Raw genomic sequence first — 22,556 nt, 5'->3', positions numbered from 1 at the left:
CCACCTACTTTAGAGATAAAATTGACACAATCAGACATGATGGCTCTGCTCACCGGGCCACTCCAACCACACCCACCCCTTCCACCAGTAAATCATCACTTGCCTCCCTCAGCCCTGCTACTGTGGATAAAGTCTCCTCTCTTCTCTCATCATCTTCATTTACTAGGTGTCCACTTGACCCAATTCTCTGTGATCTACTCTGTGCCCATTCCTCCACCCTGGCCCCCGTGCTAACTGAACTATTCAACCTCTACCTTTCTACTGGTATCTACCCCTCCGCTTTCAAACATGCTATAATTCTCCCTATCCTGAAGAAACCCTCACTAGACCCCTCCCTACCTTCTAGCTATCATCCTATATCCCTTCTCCCATATGTTTCCAAAGTTCATGAGCTCCTTGTCTACAAAATACTCACCGATTACCTGAGTACCAACTCTCTCCTTGACCCTCTAAGGTCTGGTTTTTGAACTGCCCATTCCAGCATAACAGCCCTTACTAAAGTGGCCAATGACCTCTCAGGGAGGTCTCAAGACAACTTTTCCCTCCTCCTTCGCCTTGATCTTTCCTCTGCTTTTGACACTGTTGATCACCCCCTTCTAATACAAATCATGCGCTCCATTGGTATCAGTGACACTGCTCTCTTGGTTTTATTCCTATCTGTCTGACCGCTCCTTTCAAGTTTCTTTCAATGGTAACTCCTCCTCGCCCACTCTCCTCCCTGTTGGTGTTTCCCTAGGGTCAGTCCTTGGACCGGTTCTCTTTTCTCTGTACACCTCCTCGGTAGTCTTATATCTTCCTTTGGCTTACAGTTCCATGTGTATGCTGATGACACTCAAATCTATCTGTCGACCCCTGAGTTTTCTCCTTCTGTCCTGGATAAGGTCTCATGCTGCCTGTCAGCCATCTCATCATGGATGTCTGACTGATTCCTGAAACTCAACCTGGATAAAACAGAATTCCTCATCCCCTCTCCCCCTCAAATTCCAAATCTCCCCCTGACATATTCCTAACTGTTAACAACGCTGTTTTTCGTCCCTCCCCTCAGGCACGTTGTCTTGGTGTCACCTTTGATTCTGCCCCCTCATTTACCTCACCTTTACCTTACCCATATTCAGAACATTTCGAGGTCCTGTCACTTTCACCTGTGCAACATCTCCAAATTCTGCCCCTACCTTCCCCCACAGACCAAACTCCTTGTACACCCTCTTATCATGTCCAGTCTGGACTACTGTAACATTCTCCTTTCTGGTATACCACTTACCTGACTCTCCTTTACAATCTAATATGAATGCTGCAGCCAGACTCATCCATCCTTCCCTCCGCTCCTCTTCTGCTGCATCTCTTTGTAGTTATCTTCACTGGCTTCCATTTCACCTTGGAATCAAATTCAAGCTCCTGTGCTTTGTCTTTAAACCCCCCCCACAGTTCTTGTCCCTACCTTTCTGACCTAGTAAAAAAATACTACCCCAGCCACTATCTCCGATCCTCCAATGACCCACTAATGACTTCCTCACTCATAACCTCATCCCACGCATGGCTACAAGACTTTTCTAGAACTGCCCCAACTCTCTGGAATGGTCTTCCTCATCCTATTCGGCTTGCTCCGACTTTCTGCTCATTTAAAAGAGCACTCAAAACCAATTTTTTTCAAACTTGCCTACCCATCTTCTGTCTTTTGAAACACACACTACTTCCCACCATTACATATCTCCCCTTCTATTGTGTGCTAATTCCCCCACCTACTAGATTGTAAGCAATCTTTGGAGCAGGGATCTCCCCTGTCTCACTGTCCTTATTCATCTGTCATTTGTAACCCGTATATAATGAACAGCGCTGCGTAATATGTTGGCGCTATATAAATCCTGCTTAATAATAATAATAAAAATAATAATATTAATAATGTTAGTATGTATTTAAGATGCAAACTACCTAGTGATCGTGCCATTAAAGTCCTTTTTCAATCATTTCATGTTATTAGGTGACAACTGACTGCCAGTTGTGTTCTGGCTTGTCTAAATATCATAAGGGCTCCTGAATTTACAAGTGATTTGTAGATGGCCGACTGTTATCATCAGCAAACCCTTCTACAGCAACGATTTGCAGACAGGAAGTAGCAAAAAACCTGACGAGTTATTTAGGATGCAAATGACATTAACAAACAAAATGTCATCCAGTTAGGGTTTCATTCTGCCTCATGTTGGTATAAATAACAGGTAGTAAAAATGTTGGTATATACAGGTAGTAAAAATAAATACCAACCTTACAAGTTGACATGCTGTAAATCTAAACATAAGTATGTAGAAAATACCCACAAACACATACAAAAGCTGGTAAGAAGGGAATACATTCCTTTAAAAATTATTTTAATACCTTAGTATCTTGTATAGTACGTTGTATAGTAGTTTTTAAACAAAAAAAAAACCTTTAAGAAATATGTATTTTCTTTTTAAACAAAAAAAAAACCTTTAAGAATTATGTATTTTCTATATAACCTCTACTGAAAACATGATGTGAAATAGTAGACAATAAGGAGACTTTAGTGTTTTTAAATTGCAGTTGCCTGTGGGTAAGTGTGATTTCTTACCTGCTATTTTGTATCTATTTATTACAGTAATGGGTCCAAGGGTTTCCCCACGTGACTACTAAAGTGAGCTATCTGTAACTGTTCCTCTCATATTTTAAAGAAGTTATAGGCCCTCGTTTAAAATTTTTTATGTATGACACAAACCTAATCAAACCCTTATGCCCTGTAGCAGGTAACCTCAGTGTGACCTAAAGACTTGAAATATTGTTTAATCATTGCATATACCAATTTTTTACAGTCTATAAAAAAATTGTTTTTATGGAGCAAATTTAAGTGAAGGAGAAAATAATTTTTCAGTTATGAACAGAAGCACTAAAAATACAATGTTCCTAATTATTAGGTTAATAAAGGTTTATTTATTAAGGTCTGCTTTAGGACATTGGCACTCAAAATGTGATAACTGCCTATATTCTGAGTTATCTAGTATTTTGTATAGTGCTGGTCGTTTTCCATTGCAGTTCATATATCTTTATCTTTACAAAGAAAACTGAATACATCACAAAAAGTTAAAATTTGGTCATTGTCACTTGAACAATGAACATTTTTGGGCTTGATTTATAACACAAGAATCAGACAGCAAACATTATCTGCAGGTGAATCCATTATTTGCATGTATTGTCAGTATTTATGGTTAAATCACCTTCAGGTAAGGTTTGCTGAATGTCAGAACCTCTGCTTTTTGAATGCATCCCTTTTTTTTATTATTTCCATTCTAAAGATAGTTTGCTGCTAGGGTGATGCACTTGTGAAAATGTGTGAATCCCCTTTTACTCGTGATTTATAAAATTCAAAATAAATGTAATGTAAAAAAATATACATTTGGTGTGGGGGGGGGGGCATTTGGGGCAATCTTGAGTTAAAATATTTTAAAAAACCCTATTTAATTTCTTTCAATATTGGTTTTATAAATTTAATCAAGGTGAATTTTGTGCAAAGACCTGTGATTTGAGGAAACATTTAAGACAACTTTAGGTGAGTTGTGTGCAAATTAAAAATAGGAAGATGTTTATCTCGCAAAATAAATCATAAGGAAAGATACAAGTCATTTGGAAATTAAAAAAAAGAAGTTGTCAGGTAGGCCCTTTTTAAATTGGTGTTAAAAGTAGATTGTAAGCTCTTTGGGGCAGGGTCATCTCCTCCTGTATCGCTGTCTGTATTTGTCATTTGCAATCCCTATTTAATGTACAGCGCTGCGTAATATGATGGCGCTATATAAATCCTGTTTAGTAATATTAATAATAATATTAATAATAATAATAATAATAATAAAAAGTATTCTCCACTTTCACAATTGCCAAGGACTACAAGACGCTAGTTAATTTAATACCTGGATTTGAACTCTTAGCCTTGTAAGGAAAACCAATTGTAACAGTATTAAAGCCAAAAAACTAGCAGTATTTAGAAGGAGCTTTAAAATGGAAGATCACCCTATTTTCTATTAATGGTTAGAATTATGGTGGTGGCCCACTACAGCGGAACTGGGTTCATTTATTTTTTCCAAGCTTTACCCGAAACATTTTGGAAATATCCATTCATCCTACCAGTAGCACTATTGAACAAGTAATTCTTTCATGGGATGACAACTCTCCATCTTTAGATAATTTAGTGCAGCATTGCCACCATTTCTGAGACTTTAGTTGCTCAAATGTTGGCATTGTGGGTAGTTTTATTAGTGAAAAACATGTATAGTTCTGCCCATAGACCTTTAGATTGGCTTAGTCTGTAGGAGTTAATGGAAATTATGAAAAAGCCCCACATTTCCCCACCCTTCCTTAACAGCACTGTTTAGCAGGGTACATGAAAAATCCAGTATCTCACCTTATTTTACTATCCAAAAAGCTAAATTACTAAAAAGCTACATTTCTTTTAAGTCATTTAAATAGCCAGCTTGGATTTAAAGAACTTTTTATTTGTTTCCCCGAAATCATGTACCTGTTTTTTTAAAGTCTGTTATTAAAACATTTCACTGCATTTTTTTTTACACCTATCTAAGATTTTCTAAATTTGCCAAATAATTACCATGCCTTTATATAGCAGCAGATTTCTGGTTGCCTTCTGTGCCTTTAAAAATCTCATCTCTAGTTTCTTTGATTGGCTTACTGCTTTTTATGAAAAGGTAAAATTCCAGGCATCCCCTACTCCATCATTATAATAACTGCACAGGAAGCCTATGGTGTTGATTTGACCATTCATCTGAAGGGTTGCTAAGGATGTAATATTTTCATATTACAGCCAAGGAATTATTGGAGGCTGGCCTTTCTACACAGCAGTGATCATGAGGAAGTTAAATTGAACTGTATGTAAAGCCAATGCTTAAATCTTTTTTAATAGAGCACACCTTATTTTTTTTTTTATCACTTTAAATTAATATTTAATCATCATTTATTCTTTTAAGTCTAGGGTGAGTGTAACAGGCCAAGATATCCTTAGTTAACAAGATTATACCAGTAAGGTCTGGTTGGTGCCAAGCCTCTGACGTCCAAAGAATTGGACTGTACAGTCAACCAGCACAAGTGTACTATCTTCTTAGCAGTTCAGTGAGGAACAAGTCCCCTGAGGAAGCCTTTTTAAGCAAAATGCGTTGAGTTGAGACCCCTTATCTGACCCTCAATACTCACAGTTTGTAAATTCTCTAAGCCTATATTTTGTACCATGTGAAATGACTAAACATGCTATGCCTTTTTTTATATTTTGGTCCTCTAATATACCATTTTAAATATTACTTTTAAATCTAATTAATAAAGCAATTAAGGTTTTTACATAATACCTGTCTCTACATGCCTTAAAAGGCCTTCTTCTCTTTCTCTTTGATTCTATTATTTAATCTTTATTTTTATTTTTCTGTCATAACAAGCATACATTTAAAACCATATAAAAAATAATAAAATCAATATACCAAGAAGATTTAAGCCTGATTACCAACCTATCCTAACGCATACATACACATTCTCTTACAAACCTACTTCCACATCCTTTAAAACTATCACCATCAAACCAGCACTCCTCCGTTTTTACTTTTTCCTTCAACCAATTCTGTTATTTGTTTAAATATTATTGTAATTATTTATCCATTGTGATAAAAAATTTGTGAGACTTTATAATTTGTCCATCTAACTTTATATAAAATAATCCCATAACTATTTTTAATTAGTCTCCCATTCCTCCCCTCTAGGGGTATCTACAGCCACCCTTCTTCCCATCAAGACACGTCTGGTCATAAACAGCGCCCATATAACTGTAATTTTTTTATTCCCAAATTTATTTTGATTTTTTGCTAACAGAACACATACCGTTGGGTTAATATTAACATCCATTTACTACACAAAGGATTCTGGCCTTCCTACCATATACAGAAAAGTTGGCATGCCATATGCCCCATGTACGATAATAACCTGTGTTAATCTATGTGATGGATTTTCCAAGACCAATATCCCTTTCATTCTTTTATGCCATGTTTTAACTGCCCCAGATCCTCTTCCCATTTTACCCCTGTCCTAATCTTTTTTTCAGTACTTACATCTCTAACAAAGCAATTTATGACCAGGAAACAAATCCCCTTATCTCACTTTATCAATAACAGGAATGTTGTTTATTTCCAGTTTTAAATTTAAACTTGATCAAATAGTATTCTTTATATGCTTAATAGCTTCAACTGTGCCATGCAATTTAGACACATTATTCTCAATTTAGAGAAGCATACTTTACTTTACTTTACCGTGTACATAGTTATATCAGTTCCACGATCACTTTACCTCACTTTATTCTTTAATAAATCAGGCCCACAATGTCTACCACTATTGGTACATGTCTTACATACTTTTTAAATTGCTGCCCTGGATAATTATTCATTTCACTCTTTGTTTAGTTTGTCAGGTTAAAAAAAAACATTACATTGAATTTAGCCTTTAAAAAAAACTGTCATTTGTGGACACTTATTAAATATTTTCAAAGGACAGCATGGTTGCAGCAAACCTAATGAATTAAACCACTTTCTTCATCATGTTGCTTTCATGTAACTGCCAATCTCACTGTCCCCTGTGCTCTAATCCTTTGTCTGTACCGACACTTCTGCCAGCACCAGCTGGCCACACATGGGATATGTATGACAGCTGCAAAACTCAAATGCCAGGCTCCCGAATTGCATTTAGTTGCACTCTTTGGAAGATGATCTTTTTTGTTGATTAGTTGACAAGTTTCATGCATGCTCAACTGTACAACTTCTAAGATTATAGCCGAGTAACCTCTAGAAAACTGAGCATCATTGTCCATCTGGACACCATGTCTGTGTTTTGAGCTGATTATGAGAAATAGTAACAGCATTTCCCAGATCTCATCCACTATTCCTGCATTGATGAGAGTCTGTCTTAAGAGGAAATGTTGGTGGTTATTGCCAGGAATAGAACATTACCCAGAGGTTTTTCTATACCAAAATAAAATCTGTTTTAAAACAGGTTAAGTATTTGGTATAAATGACAACAAACTAGGTTTGCAAAGATGACAGAGTGTACAAAACGTTAACATTCTGTATTTTGATAAACAAATCTTTGCCTATAAGAATCACTCAAGAGTATGTGATACAAACTCCTTTGGATTGCATTTTTAAACTGCTCCAAACTCTGTGACACCTTCACATAATGGCCCTAATTCATCAATGAAATCCGCGCTCGCTGGTCGCGCGTACTTTCGCGCTTCCAGCGAGCCGGTTTTCCGCGGTCCGGAGTCGAGTGTGCTCGTACACTCGCCTCCTCACTGCCAGCCGGACTAAGGGTAATATGTGTGGCATTAGAAAGAATGATTTTTTAGGGGAACAGTGACTTTTAATGCAAGCTCGCCAGTGTAAAGCTGCTGGAGATGCGCGGCTCCGGCCGCAAGCTTTTTCAGTTGCTGAATTGCGCGACGGCGTACGATTTCAGATCGCAAATACGAATGCGCGAGCGTCCGATTCTGCTTCATGAATTAGGGCCAATGTATCACACCTTCAACTCCCAACAGGTACACCCTGCTCTGGTTTTCAATGTTGCAACATCAGTAGAAGAAACAAGCATTCATTAGAGTTGAGATCGGTCTGAGACCACCACTCTTGCCCCGCCTGTTGCTATGCCACTAACCTGCAAACAGTTTTAAAAAAAAAATATTTGAGCATTATCAAAAGGAATGATCTTTCCCAATTTCTTTTACATAATGTGAAAGAAATCCACATTTGAAAGAAATCCAAAAAGCAGTGAGTTAATCTGACTGGTCCATATTTGAACCAGTCAGATTAGCTCATTATTGGCTTATCATAGACCCAGGCATCACTTAATTGTACAAGCTCAGTTTAGTTTGCTTGTTTCAGAAGCATGTTCATGTTTTTGAAGTATATATGTAGACCTGAACTACCTGTTAATATCTATGTTCCATGTGAATGACTTGGGTGTATTTGCCTTTAATTGCTGTTACTATCTATGTATTTGCATAATGAAAATAAATACATTTCAAAAAAGAGATTCCAAAGAACATTAGTCAGTGGCAAGCTGCATCATCCCATAACAACAAATCAAATTTTGGTTTACAGTATCCAAGCTAATGAACACATGATGGATTGGTATTGTTACAAAACCTGCCAGGTTGCAATTTGCTTTACGTTTAAATAGCCCCCATTTATGTGTCATAGGCATGAGTTACATTACTGGTAAAGTAGTAAATTATGAACAGGTCCTTCACTTTAAAAAGTACATTGGCAGTGCAATGTTGTCTTATTTACTCCCTCTGTGTTAATTACTTTTGTATTCATTTAGTTATTTCTTAAGAACTATATTACATTACAGCATTACAATACATATGCGCTGCTTGTTACAATGAGTTCAGTTCAATTATTGATTTCACTGCGTTACAAGAATAGCTCTGTTAATGGAATTTTTTTACTTCATTGCTCCATGTTTTCATTAGATTAGACAAATTACCAATTTTCTTTTTTTTCATATCTGACCTATTTGTTCAGGATCCAGAACTGGTGCGCAACATCTGCCGCTGGGTTAGACAAGCTGTCAGAATTCCTTTCTTTGCCAAGCTGACCCCTAATGTCACAGATGTTGTACAGATTGCAATGGCTGCTCAAGAAGGTGAGATGGAAATGGTGTCACTATGTTGAAGATGTATGACATATCGGATCAAAATCTAATTATGACAGCGCTGTTGGATAATGAGATCAAATATTTTGCTGTCCTTTGTATTTATTACAATTTACTACTATTGTATTTGTTTTATAAACCACTGTTGTTTATATATTCATATATTTGTGTTGAAATTTGTTATTTAAAATTAACCTGTTGTCATTTTGCTCCTCACAAATTGGATTCGGAGAAAGTAAATAGACCATGTGATTATACCAAGTATATATATATATATATACTATTTCACTTTTGACTTCCAGCAGGGGACTTGAGGGGAGAATTCATTTTGTAAGTCAAAGTTAAAATATAGTTAGTAAAAACCCATTTTGTTTTAGGTTGGCTGCCAAATTAAATTGATTGCTCCTGAACCTAGTGCTCTATGTATAAGTACAAAGCCAGTGGAGAGTTTTTGGGTTTGTAATTTCACTCACTGGCATTAAAAAAAATGTGGATTTTTTTGCCTCTCAAACCAGTTGGTACTTATAAATCGTTATAAATAAATTGTTTCCCTGGCCATATCTTTAACTCAGTGAAAAATCGCTAATTTTTGTTTTAATAATTTTTTGTTGGGACATATTCCCACACTTGACCTATGATTTTGGTGGCAATACCATATCCAAGGGCTTTGGAGATAGTCAGCTAACTATAAGAACACATTTTCTTAACAATATTTTTTCACTTGGCAAAAAGTCAGTTATGTAACACAAATTTTGTTTCTATTTCTATAAACTCACACTGCATTCATATTGGGCAAATGTGGTCATCTCTAACTACCAGTGTCTGGCATTTTTGACACTGGTAAGTAGAGATGGAAGGCCATATGATGGCCACTGATGACACGCAGGATTTATTCATCAGTGGACATCCAAGGGCCAAAGAAGATCACCATATTCTAAAAAGTTCACTGTGAAATTGTCAATGTCCTGGACCCGTCATTGCTGCAGGGCAACAGCACAAGATAAGTATGTACCATGATTAGCAAGTATTCTTATTATGGCTGAGGTTCACCAACAAGTTAAGACTGAACAAGGAAAGGGACATCAGTGTGAGTCAGCCAGTAAAGAGAGACCCACAGCAGTAAAATAATAGGCGTAGGGCCTGCATGACAGGGTGCAAAGCATAAGCCCGGGGGATGGGGGGAGTGTAAGGGTTAAGGAGAGGGTTGAGAAGGGGATCGGTTAGAGGTTAAAGGGTGAGTGTAGCATGGTAAGGGTTGAATCCGAAGTGGGAGGACATTTTTAAGAAGGAAAAGTTTCCAGCCCACCCATCACTATAATGGGTACAAGGGGGTGGTGTAGGTTGGTTTAGGAGTTTGGCGTCTTGATTTGGTAAAAATAGTAAAACTTGCAGTTGTTGGTCCCTGAGGCGGTGCTGGGCAGCTAGGGGTTAGTGTAGTGATGTTCGAGGAAAAGAAATCCTGTTGTGATACGGACCTTGCTTTCCAAGACCTGCAGTCTGTTTTTTATGGGGTTTAAAACAGGGAGGTTTGTAGGGTTGAAAACAAGATAATACAAGGTAACGGTTACTGTTGTTTAATGTTAAAGGAGGGGAAGGTAAAATTGTTAATTACTTCATTTTTTTAAATTTATGTTGGTTTATAAGAAGTTTGAAATTAAGCGTAATTTATATATTTGAAAAAATGTTATTTATTTTATATGATGTTTAAATAAATGGCTGCTTGCCAGTTGTTTTAAGTCCAAGTATGTGTTAGAATATTTTGGGGGTGGTGGTTGGCAAGTAGGTGGGTGGGGTGGTTTGTGGAAAAATGGGGGATGGGTGAAAGGTTTGTACTACCCTGGTCATGTCTTATATAATACAATACAAGTTTAAATCAGTGTTTCTCAACCTTCCTAACATGGGGAAACTCCACCTGCTATAGTTACTATAAGCAAGTAATGTTTTCTCCTTTAGTAAATAAATCTATCATGTTACAGAGAGTAGCAAATATGTTTAAACATTTCAAAAGAGGTAAACTCTAAAATTATAGTAATAAAGGGTCATTTTCTTTTCCGCAGGTGGTGCAGATGGTGTGACTGCTACTAATACAGTCTCAGGACTGATGGGATTAAAGGCGGATGGAACACCATGGCCTGCAGTTGGAAGAGGAAGTAGGACCACATATGGTGGCGTGTCTGGTAGGTGCTGCCCTTTATGTTTTGCACGCTTCCTTAAAGTCTGTTGAAACCTCAGGGGGTCTGTTTTAGAAGCTCAGATGGCATGTTCTCTGTAAGAGTCAATTCTCTGAGCTCAGACATGGTCAGTGCATTTGTAATAATTATGACAGATGGAACATATTGAGTGTGAAGAGTTTGATGTTGCCCTTTTCTTAATAGTGCACTCGAACAGTATAATACCAGAGCAAGGTCACCAGAAGAGAGGCAGTGTCTGACCTTTTCCATTGACACAGTTTTTTTTCCTGACTGTTTCATTCTGAATTTTAGACAGCCAAGCTTAGAAATCTAAACAGAAAATACCACGAGACAGTTCACTAGATGAAATGGAAATCATTGATTTTTGAAACTTTGAATATCTTGAGTTAGCTTTAATTTACTGTGGCATGGTTTCTTTTACTTGTCCTCAAATCCTACCAAAAGTTATGTTTTCGAAAATATACAAAGAAGCCAACAATTAATTAAGTTGTGGAAATAGGTAAGGCTCTATACAGTAAGTCAGCCTATTAACTGGCCTTAAATGTAAACTAGGTTCAAAAGTCTTCCGACAAAAATCAGACAAAAATGTGACCTATTTTGCTCTACAGGATATATACTGTATAATCCTGAATATAAACTAAGATACTTAGTTTATACACGAAATATGCTTTGATTCCTATATAAACCTAGGGCACAAAATGCATCCATCACTACTAACATTTAAACAGTAATCAATAAAAATGTCAAAAAAGGCACATTGTCTTTTTCTACTTTTTTACTGGTTAAAGTATTCAATGCTTTTGAGTTTATTATGATGGGTCACTTCCTCTAAATTATATTTTCTGCATTATGTTGGCCACCAATAGATGGTGCAGTGTTTTCATGTAAAGTGCGTAAAAACTCAATAATAATGTATTTGACTGTTAAAGTATGTTGCAAATATTACATGAGGACACAGCACTATCTACTGGTGTGACCCGAGTACAAAACCTTTACTTTTATTCAGTCAACCAAACATACAAACAAATTGTTAGAGTCGAACTCTGGACACATATGTAAAAACACCAATAAAATACACATATGGAAGCTGTGTTTTCTACCATAGGAATTTTATATATGTCTACCTACTTCTGCGACTTACATAGCTCTGCCAGACTGCACAGCTCTGTGGATGACAAGACACTAATGTCATCCCCACCATTTGTAGCTTTCTGAATAAATGGTATGGGAGGAGCAATTGACTGAAGAGGTCTTTGCTCTTCTGGCTTTCACTTCGTATCATTAATTCATTGATATGCTGCATACCTGGTTGGCTACTATTGCTGTTCCTTCCTCTTTTAGTCTAAATGTTGCTGTACAGGGAATTACAACAACCTGGTACCAAGTCAAATATAGTTACAACTAGCTGTGTATAAAAACATATTTTTTTAGATTCCTCTGCATTTAGAGACATCCAAATCTTTCAGAATACAAAGCTCCAACAACACTTTGTGGAGAGTTCAATAAAAAACTGTCTTTGTTAATACCTTGGTCATTAAAAAAAAGGATTACATGTTTCAGGGTTAATTTCCTTCCATTTGGCCCATGAAAGGCATTTGATTTTTCTTTGTAACCAAGTTATGAATACATAAAATAATATTTTCTACATTCTCTACAAAAATGTTTTTATCATTTTTTTTTACATTGGATCTCTGGTGCCTGATACAGTGATGGGTGTCTCATGTTATATGTAAGCTGCCATAAAAACGCCTATGTTCAGACTGGGAGTGAGAAATTTGTGTAGTTACAGCTTCCTCATTTTAGTGAACCTCTCCCTCGGGAGGGATGCTACAGTTAGCTTTCACATGCAGCAACCCAATGGAAAATTGATGAGGATGACACTGAGCGGTTAATTACCACTCATTATTACCCGTTGTCAAATGTTCAAGCTTGGTCCACTTCAGGTCCTAACCTGCCCTAACGAGCTTGATGGATTTCATGCCTTCCTTATAAATTTTGGAGTAATAGGCACTGGTAGGCCCTACATCCTTTAAAATTGTACTTTATTCCAAATCCCTTGTATTTGTCAAGTTACTTTCCAAACTATTAATGCTCTATAAACAGTTAAAAACGATAGATTACATCTTTCCACAGCCTTTAGTGTATTATGCTTCGCTGCAATAGATTTTCTTATATGATTTGAGTCCACAAAACATGAACTGTTGGGGAGAGGTTTAAGAAGCTATTTCATACCTTTGTGATCAGAACAAAATTTGCCATTTACAGTGTGTAGATTTTACTGCTAATATCTTTTTAACTGCTTTGTGTATTTACATAAAATTATACTGTTATTCTGGGGACAGATTTGGCTTTTCTTTGCAAGTATACTTAAAAACCTTTTAGCTTATGTTAATTATTCATGAAAAAAACAGAGAAAATGTGAAAAATAAACCATTTCCTTTCATTTATCCTAAAATGTTGAAAACAATCATTTTATAGTTCTCAGACAGAACTCTCAATGAAGTTTTCTCTTTGTACTGAATAAACATGTATTATTTTTTTTTAAACCCTAGCATTAACCCTACCCCCAAACTTGGCTAATAATTAGTAATCCTTTATTAGTGCATACTAAAAAAAATATACATTTTATTAAAACAGTAATATTATTTTACAAGGTTGCAGGTAAAGATTCTTACCTTTATTTCAGCTATATATTGGAATTGTAACATTAAATTAAGGACACAGGTATAGATAACCATATATTTCATTGGTAACATCAAGATAAAAGAATGCAAATACAGTTAATATTAGTGAACTTTTAAGAACTTGTCAGAGACAGTGACGGACATTGGGAGAAAGCAATGTATTTAGTACATAACTTGGTTACAGGATCTCTCTTGCCAATTAGAGTGATCTGTCACTTTAAGCAGCTCTGATTGGCTCCTGGCAAAATCCAAGGGGATGCAGGAACAAAAGGAATAGCAATTCCGAGGTAAAATTCATCAAAACTAGGGATGGGAGGCCATTTTTACAAAGTTGAATTTGTACAAAAAAAATAATTTCTGAGGAAGAAGGTTGAAGTTAAGGAGGCAAATAAGAACATATCACAAATTAACATAATGTTTTTTTTTTTAATTGAGGTATGGGAAAGCAATATTTTTAAAGCAGCTTGCCAACTTTTTAATTTGCAAATCCACCAAACATGATATTATAGCTATAACTGAAAAATTACAAGCTATTGTGAAATTGTTTCACTTTGGGACATTTTCTCACAGTCATCTGCCCCCCTTTTTCCCCATTCAGTAATTTTGGTGACAATGCAGTGTTTATGGGCATTGTAGTTTTGTGAAATTTTCCCAAAATACATTTGCTTTTTCCCATTCCTAATCGAAAGTAGAGCGCTTTTAGTCATTAGTGATAGCATGTCAAAAAGATGTTTGTAATTTACCTTTCTTGACGTCTGTTTTTTAAAATATTAGTTGCCTGGGTATCAAGCTTTTGCCAAAATACTTTTAAACTGCTGACCTGGAACAAGTATACAGAACCTCTGACCTGATTCCAACTTTTGTTTGTTGTACACATGTTCCAGTTTTGTAGTAGCAAAACCATGCACAACTAGACAAGAAGCATTTTCAGAGGAAGACAAAAATAGCCCATTTCTTCTTATTGGACTGGTGAGCTTATCTCTCATCTGTCATTATGCTCTTTCCCTATTATCAGTATGTTACTTTTTTGGCCTATGATCACTACAGCAATCCAAATTGGCTTCCTAAATGCCTCACCTTGTTCTACACCTTACTTCTCATCCCCAGCACTTATACAGGGGCTATAGGAGAATGATGCCAATACAGATTAGTCAGTTAGATGCAGAGATTTCACCTTTCTTGCAATCCACCTGCAGATTTAATGCAAATTGCACTTGACTGAACTTAAAAACTAAGCTAAGCAAACTATGCAAATTTGCATAGTCTTTTCTGCAACCAACAACCATCCCAAGTCAAATTCAGGCACTTGCCCTGCTTGTATTTAAAAATAAAATTTGATGATCTATCCCATCCCAAAGAAATCAGGTTTTGTTTTATCATTAGCAATTTCTTAGTAGATACCTAAATAAAATGGGAATGTATTTCCATTAAAGAGATAGGAATAACTGACTATATACTCTCTCAGCTGTTCTTTGAATGGCTCTAGATCTAAAACAGTGTTTACCAGCCATCATGTCCCTACTGTCATACGATATATTGCCAATGGTTTAGTCTCAAAGTCTGCCACCATTGGGTATATTTGACAGGTTCACTTGCCACAAGAATAGTAGATTACTATGACATTGCTCCCCTGAGGTTATTGATTTTCCAGTCTGCACAATAAACACATTTCTAATAGATGGGTGAATAACAATTCTGATGATTGCACCAAAAATCATTTTCTATCAAAGTGAATCTTGAATATTTTTATGTATGTTGCTGTGAAACTGTCATATTGCATGAACAGTCGCCATATGTATTATAACTTTTACCAGTGGCCTTGTACTCAGTGCTGTCATGGTAACAAACTCCAGTAAGCAGTGATGTCAAGGTATTGACATTACTAAGTGGATATCATTATAAAAAAAAATCTATTTCTTGTATTATCTGCTAAACTGCTTTAGCTACCATGCTGAATATAGTGTGTACTTTCAGGTAATGAAGCCTAAATAAAGCAGTTATTGTGGTGGATATGATGAAAGTGATTGCAATTTAAATACATGAATTCCCTAAATTGCTTTTCCTAGAATATATGGCAGAACCTTTTTTTCTAGAAGTTATTTTTTCACAAGTTACCAGTGCCCACCACACTGACAGCTGGAAAGCTGGAGGTCAGTAAATGTAATGTACGTGAAATAAATAACATCACACCTATTAACATTTCTCTATCAATAAACAGCTTATTCTTGTTTATAAACTTCTCTAAAGGAAATAAAAAAACAATCCTCCTTTTGAGTTTCTATGGCAGCCTTTCTCAACCTCTTTACTGACCCTCAAAATAATTTTCCTGTTTCAGTAAACCCCTGCTAAAACCAATTTATTGGGGGTCAGTGGTCAGTTGACTATGGCTGGTCTAAAAATCTCACCAATGGCAGTTACATTTATCCTAATGCTTTCAAAGAAACCCTTGTGTGAAAATGCAAGGTACAATTACTTTGTGGCCACCACCTCCTAAATAAAAAAACTCTAGTTGTGAAAGAAATAAAATGCAAATGAAAAATTTGAAACACTTTTCCCTAAAATAGAGGGCTTTAACCTCCAGGGCAGTAACCCTGAGTGTGACTCAGGGTAGAAAAAAGTTGCTAAAAGGTAAACCTATGGGAAAAAATAGTACATCGAGTCTTACCTGATCCTCCTGTGTCCCGTGTCGTCTTTCGCATCTTCTCTCTTCCTTTGTGTCTTCTGCACCCAATGAGTCACTGGGGAGTTCCCAGTGACGTTGGTGCGAATGTACGTTGCTGTTGGGGCACGGCAGGAAATTCAAAATCTATTTGTATTGTATTTTATACAAAATAACTGTATTGAATGCATTACAGTGGATTTATATGTGTAAAAGCAGTACATTGTCTTGCATGAACATTATTTTACAGTATAATAAAATAGTATGATTATTTATATATATATATATAATTAAATTAATTAATTAATTAAATGTACCACTTTTAGACATATAAATCCAGACAAATATGAACCGCTCAGGAGGTTAAATGGGTATGAGATATCTGAGGAACCCAATTTACAGAAGAAGGTGATCCAGCACTACACAGTAGACCTTTCATGTGGGACATGGGGGTTCTCAGATTTCTAGGATCATGCCAGTGGTCTGAGGGTGTGCCAGAATTCAGAATATAACATAGTTTTTACAATTTTCTTGTATATAATAAGGGGTGGGGACTGCATGGCAAGAAAATTCTCCACTTACTTGAAATATCCATTTTATTATTAGGAATCTATGCCCAGAATAACTTTGAAAATTTAAAAGTGAACTTTTCACTTTTATAACTGAACTCTAGCTATAACTTTACCCTTACACAATAGTTTTTACTCCTTTCTGGTGCTGAAAGGGCTTACAATATTTTTATGTGCCCTGAGAACTTCTAAAAATGTGCAAAAAGCTACTACAATATTCTGTCTTATTTCCATACTGTAGAACATCCAGAATCATCTGAGCTTGTCCTCCCTAACCTAATTGTCCCTGGCTTGACCCTTTCATTTCCCTTTCATTCATTGGGCCTGATTTATTAAAGCTCTCCAAGGCTGGAGAGGATACACTTTAACCTCCCTAGAGATAACCCTGAGTGTGACTCCGAGTACAAAAAAGTTGCTAAGTGGTAACCCCGAGTCACACTCTGGGTAGGTAATCCTATGGGAAGTAATAGTAAATTCAGCCTTACCTGATCCGCCGGCGTCCCGTGTCGTCCATCGCCGCGATCTCCGTCTTCTTTCTTCTTCCTCCGGCCGGCTTCTGTAAAAGCAGTACATTGTTTTTAAAAACATTCATTTTACAGTATATATAATAGTATGAGTATATTGTGTATTTTTTTTAATTTTTAAAATTTGCTTTTTTTAAATATATAGAGTTTTTTAATTTATTCAATTTATTGTTTTTACATGATTTTGTGTTTCAAACTTTATTATACTCATAAAAAACAATGTACCGCTTTTAGACTTTTATAGCCGGAAAGAAATGAACCTCTAGGGAGGTTATTCAGTGAAGCTGGGTGATCCTGCAAACCTGGAATAGATTTCTTCAAGTTCTTTGCTATTTGTTAGCAAATGTTTTTAATCCTGGACCAGATCCATTCCATGTTTTCCACTTTGGAGAGCTTTTATAAATCAAGGCCATTGTATTTCAGTTCTTTTAATCATGGGGGCTCAGAATCATATGTGGGCCAATTTAAGTGCAAATAAACTTTAACAAGAAACTCCAGTTCCTCCAGACTAATATCTACCCATTATGAAAATTTAGGATATTTGCATGAGTTTAAAATCTTATTGAGAGGGGAACCAGGCAGAGAAAATATAAACAGATTAAACTTTCCTATTAAAAGTGTTTATTTTGTAAACTGAAACTGGATTAGATGTAATCTGTATCGGGTGTAATCTGTATCCAGTATTGTAAATTCTTTATCTGTACCTATTTTTTTTTTGTACTGTTTAAATGTCCCATGAGGTTTTCCACCAGCCGAAGTTTAGCCTACATCATCAGAGCCTACGCCAACTGGGAGGCAATTATAATTCTCTGCACAAGCATATCTGCAACTTTTAGGAAGAAAAACATAATAAACTTTTTATGATATATATAATAACCCAAATATATGTATATTAACAATTTTTAAACTAACTGGAGTTCTCCCTTACACCTACCTCTAAGACTTTACAAAGTATCCTGAAGATGTTAGAACATTTTTATGGCATCTTATAACCTTGTCAGTTTTGCTTGTTTTAAAATGGACTTTTCTAGGCATTAAATACAAATAAAAAATACATGAGGGATTGGGTAGTGTAAAATGCACAAAGGCAATGAACACTGAATTTCTAATTTTAGTTTACCAAAAGACGTTACATTCAGACTTCAAATACCTCCAAGAAAAAGCTCCCAGGCCTGTGGTTTCACATTTTCTTTCAAGTAATTCTTTAATCTGTGTGGAAAAGATATAAAATCTTTTTGATAGTTGCAGCTGTATGCTATCCGCATGGCGCAGGATAAAAATAATCATAACGGCAAGCTTACCAAGTTATTTAGTGCTTGGACTTTGGAGCAAATATATGTTAGGCAATAATTGGGGGTATGTGAGTCAAATCCTTCTTGTAAATGGTTAAATAGAACTGGTAAAATACTGCTGTGTATATATATTTTTAAATGCATCTGTGGTATATCATTCTTTAGGTCCATTTAGTAAAGAACAATGCTCATATAATAAGTGCAGTGGCAACAGATATAAATTACCTATCTTTAGGTGGTTGGACTGGTTATTTCCATGGAAAAATCATAAGTCCAGTAATGAACTTTAAGAAGCCTTAAATTAGCAAAATTAAACGAAAACTTAATTTTACACTTTTTTTGTATTATCGATATTGTACTTTACTGCTACATTGTGGACAAATGTAAAAAGTGAGTATTGATTTAGGCAACTTAGGAAAAACTGCTATTTTGGTAAAATTTCGCAAAACCATTGGGAATACAGGAGGATTATCGCGGCTGCATTCATAAATACAGCCGTGGGACTCCTCCTGTCAGTTAGCGATCCCCGGGCACCATAGGTCAGAATGAGTTGCAAGCCCTCATTCTGACCTATAGTGCCTGGGGATCTGTCAATGAGAGGAGGATTCTCACAGCTCCATTCATAAATGCAGCTGCGATACTCCTCCTCTCAGAGTGAGTCATGCGGCTTGCATTTTTGAATGAACGTGGTCGTGGGAAAAATCAGAGGATTTTTCCCACACTGCATTCATTCATGAGCAGCCAGCCATGAGACTCACACTGTGTTCCTGGATAGAGAAATGCAACATGTTACTTATTACACTAACAAGACATTTTTCTTCCTACATTTATTCCAATGTAGATTTCGTATTCCATACTCCAGCAACAAGTTAGAACTTTCCACAGAATTATATGAAGAGTTACTGCACAGGTGTTTGCCTGACTTTTTGAGTATTGACAAAGCCTTGACACTTTTGTGGGTTATATTGTGTTGAGTCAAGGTTGGAGTATAAGATATAGAACTACAATCTAAATGTAACTAAATGTAGCTGCCCTTTGCTATTGCCTTTTGCATGCTGTTTTTTTTTTTTTTGTTTTGTTTTGTTTTAATATGTTATGGTCCTACTATAGCAATACCACCAAAATAAAAAATAAATACATTAAAAAAAGTAATAAAGTAAATAATTTGCTTTGCAAACTATCATTTTTACCAATTAAGGGTAAAAATATAGGTGGCCAGTCACGTTATGACCTGACCACATGATATCACCAACATTTTCTAAATTCTCTGCAGGGTTCCCCTTTGCAGTGCTACCCATAGAGAACTCCAATGTCCCATGGAGTTCTGTATGGGTAGCACTGCACAGGGGAACCCTGCAGTGAATTGAAAAAATGTTGGAATGACTTGTAAAAATCAGACCCAGAGTAGAGTAAATCCTAAGGTGCACAACAGACAGTGATATCTGCTCTCTGCTGCAAACCAGAGCCATTATTTTGCGTTTTTTTTTTTTGTTTTGTTTTTTTTTAGCTGTTTGTATTTATCAGTGTGTGTATGTAATCTATCTTTTATTGTGTGCTCTAATAATATGCCCAGACTATATATTATTAATATGTGTTGTGATTTATAACATATTAACCCCATATATACAACACAGAAAATACTAGTATTTCTCTTTTCATATTAAAAGTTTATTTATAACAATAAAAGAAAGTCAAATTTACATTCAGCATCAATTTTTTCTCTATTTTTTATTGTATTTCTAATTTCTACCATGCAATAAAAATGTGACATACATGGTAAACACATATTCCTAAATCTGCCCTTCTGCATAGAGGAGTAATTATTTATTATTTATTTTTTTCATTGCTGTGATTTTATTCCCTGTACATTGTTCAATATCTCTTGACATGGTGTCATCAGTAGTCAGTGTAGAAGAGATCAGAACCCTAATAATAGATTTCTGACAGTTTGTTCCCCTTACCTGTCCAAGATATGTCATGACTGCTCATGAGTGCTTCATAGCAACAAAGGAGACAGAAGGAAATGCCAATTCCTAAGTTTGAGGTAGAGACCTTCTCTGGTTTGACATTTCAGCAGAAAAGTGGTTTATGAGATGCATAATTTTTCATCAGGGACCCAGCTGCCATCTTCATAGAGGCTTTCACTTCCGTAAATGACAAGGCAAGGTCAAAGGTGCATTGCTTAATTCAAGGTTATTTTATATGTAGTGCCTTTAAAAATGATGTACTCATCTTAGCAATAAGAGCTACCAAAGGTCCCCAATCTGGTGAAATGAAACAAACATGTTTTTCTCTTTCATATAATAATTTCAAGTATTAGCAGTTAACTCCTTCTGTATGGGAAGCCTATAGAAAAAAATACAAATTGTATTTTACAGAATAAAAATACTTAATTGGATTTCTCTTTTTTTTTTCATTTAAAAAATTTAGTTTTTATCAAACTGTCTACAATTGTGTTCAATTTCTTTTTTTTTAGCTTAGAAATTTGTACACAATATTTTTTATATTTTTTAGATTGAATCAAATATTTATTTTTACAAATGTATTATTACAGGGTATACATGATTCTGTGATTGCAAAGAATGAGGTGCCATATTTGCCCGTGGGGGAGGGAGGTGTTCCTTTCCTGACTCATCCAAATCCTGTTTTATTACATTTGCTATCCAAAATTTCGGCTCTTGTCTGATACTTATTGAGAGCCCCACCTGCTGGCTGCTGAATAATAATTATACACATAGTTTTCTGCATTATACACATTTCTAATGATTTTGAAATGTTTTATAGGATCAAATTGTATTTTGTGTTTTTAAATCTTTTAGTATGTTTAGAGCCAACAATTGAATGTATAAATATTTTTTATTCTAAATTCAGCTAAATAAACTACCAAAATACATTTAAAGAAACGGCTTAGTCACATTGGCAGTGAGGCAGCAGTGCGTTTTACAAATTTCACAGGCCAGGGACTGCTGCTGGAAGCGGTTCCTGGGAATGGGAATAGAAGTTGTCACATCTGCAGTTGTTTTTTAAGAAGCACCACAATGACAGTGGTTCAGCAGCTGGAAATGTGCCAGCCGCAGAGAGCTGGGCAAAATTGTAATGAAGAGGCAAGTATGAAGTTGCCCCTATACCTGCCAGGGGATTTGCATTTTTCCCCAACCAGTTTAGATAAATGTGCAGTTTACCAGGCAGTACCGGCAGCTTCTGACCATATTTTCTCCTCCATAGTTAAGAAAAACAGCTAGGTCACCTGTAACCGGACACTAGGAGCAGCAAGAGCATAATGAGGTCATGCTTTGCACATTCTTGGCAGCACATGATTGGTTTAAAGTGCTCATTTACTGCTTTCATTGTGAATGCTGCTGTATATTGAATTACAAAAATGCTGAAGTCATGGTAAATACAGGTGGTCCCTGAATTAAGGACGACTCCCAGATACGAACAGGGCTTCCCTGCTCATTGTGTGCAGGACGAAGGCTTGATGGGGGGTGGGAGGGGCCGGTTCACATGACTTGCAGAAGAAGTCTTTTGCTGTTCTTCAGCATCTAGTAGATCTTTAACCTCCACAGCATTAATGCCGAGTGTGGCTTGGAGTGAATTATCCATACCAAAAGCGGTAACCACGAGCCACACTCGGGGTTGAATTGCCAGGGATTTTCAAGTCTTATCTGGCCCCACGTTCCTACGGTGTCCTTAAATGATGCCCCTGGCGTCCTCCAGCAATTCCTGGCATCTGCTTCCCCTGGCAATGCCGCAGATGTGTGAATGTTGAGGACGAAAGGCCAGGGGAAGCAGATGCCGGCCGGGCAGTGGGAGCGTGTGGCTAGATGGTGGGACCTTGCGGTTGGTGGGCGGGACCAGGTGGAAAATTTAAAATAATAATTATTTGGAAATGTACCGTTCTGACATTTAAAAATACTTATTATTCAGACCTCCAGGGAGATT

At 36.3% G+C, this 22,556-nt stretch overlaps 1 protein-coding gene across 1 annotated transcript in view; it reads left to right on the top strand.

Annotated features, from left to right (window-relative positions):
• Nucleotides 1-22,556, top strand: part of DPYD (dihydropyrimidine dehydrogenase) — a 517,061-nt gene that overhangs the window by 388,986 nt on the left and 105,519 nt on the right. Inside the window, exons 17-18 of the mRNA XM_072419842.1 lie at nt 8,565-8,685; nt 10,752-10,871. Of these exons, the coding sequence (XP_072275943.1) occupies nt 8,565-8,685; nt 10,752-10,871 (241 nt within the window). The remainder of the gene's footprint in view (nt 1-8,564; nt 8,686-10,751; nt 10,872-22,556) is intronic.

Source organism: Pyxicephalus adspersus, chromosome 8 (assembly GCF_032062135.1).
Source record: "Pyxicephalus adspersus chromosome 8, UCB_Pads_2.0, whole genome shotgun sequence".
NCBI lineage: Eukaryota > Metazoa > Chordata > Amphibia > Anura > Pyxicephalidae > Pyxicephalus > Pyxicephalus adspersus.
The sequence above is the reverse complement of the archived record's forward strand: the minus strand, read 5'-3'. Positions and strand labels throughout refer to the sequence as shown.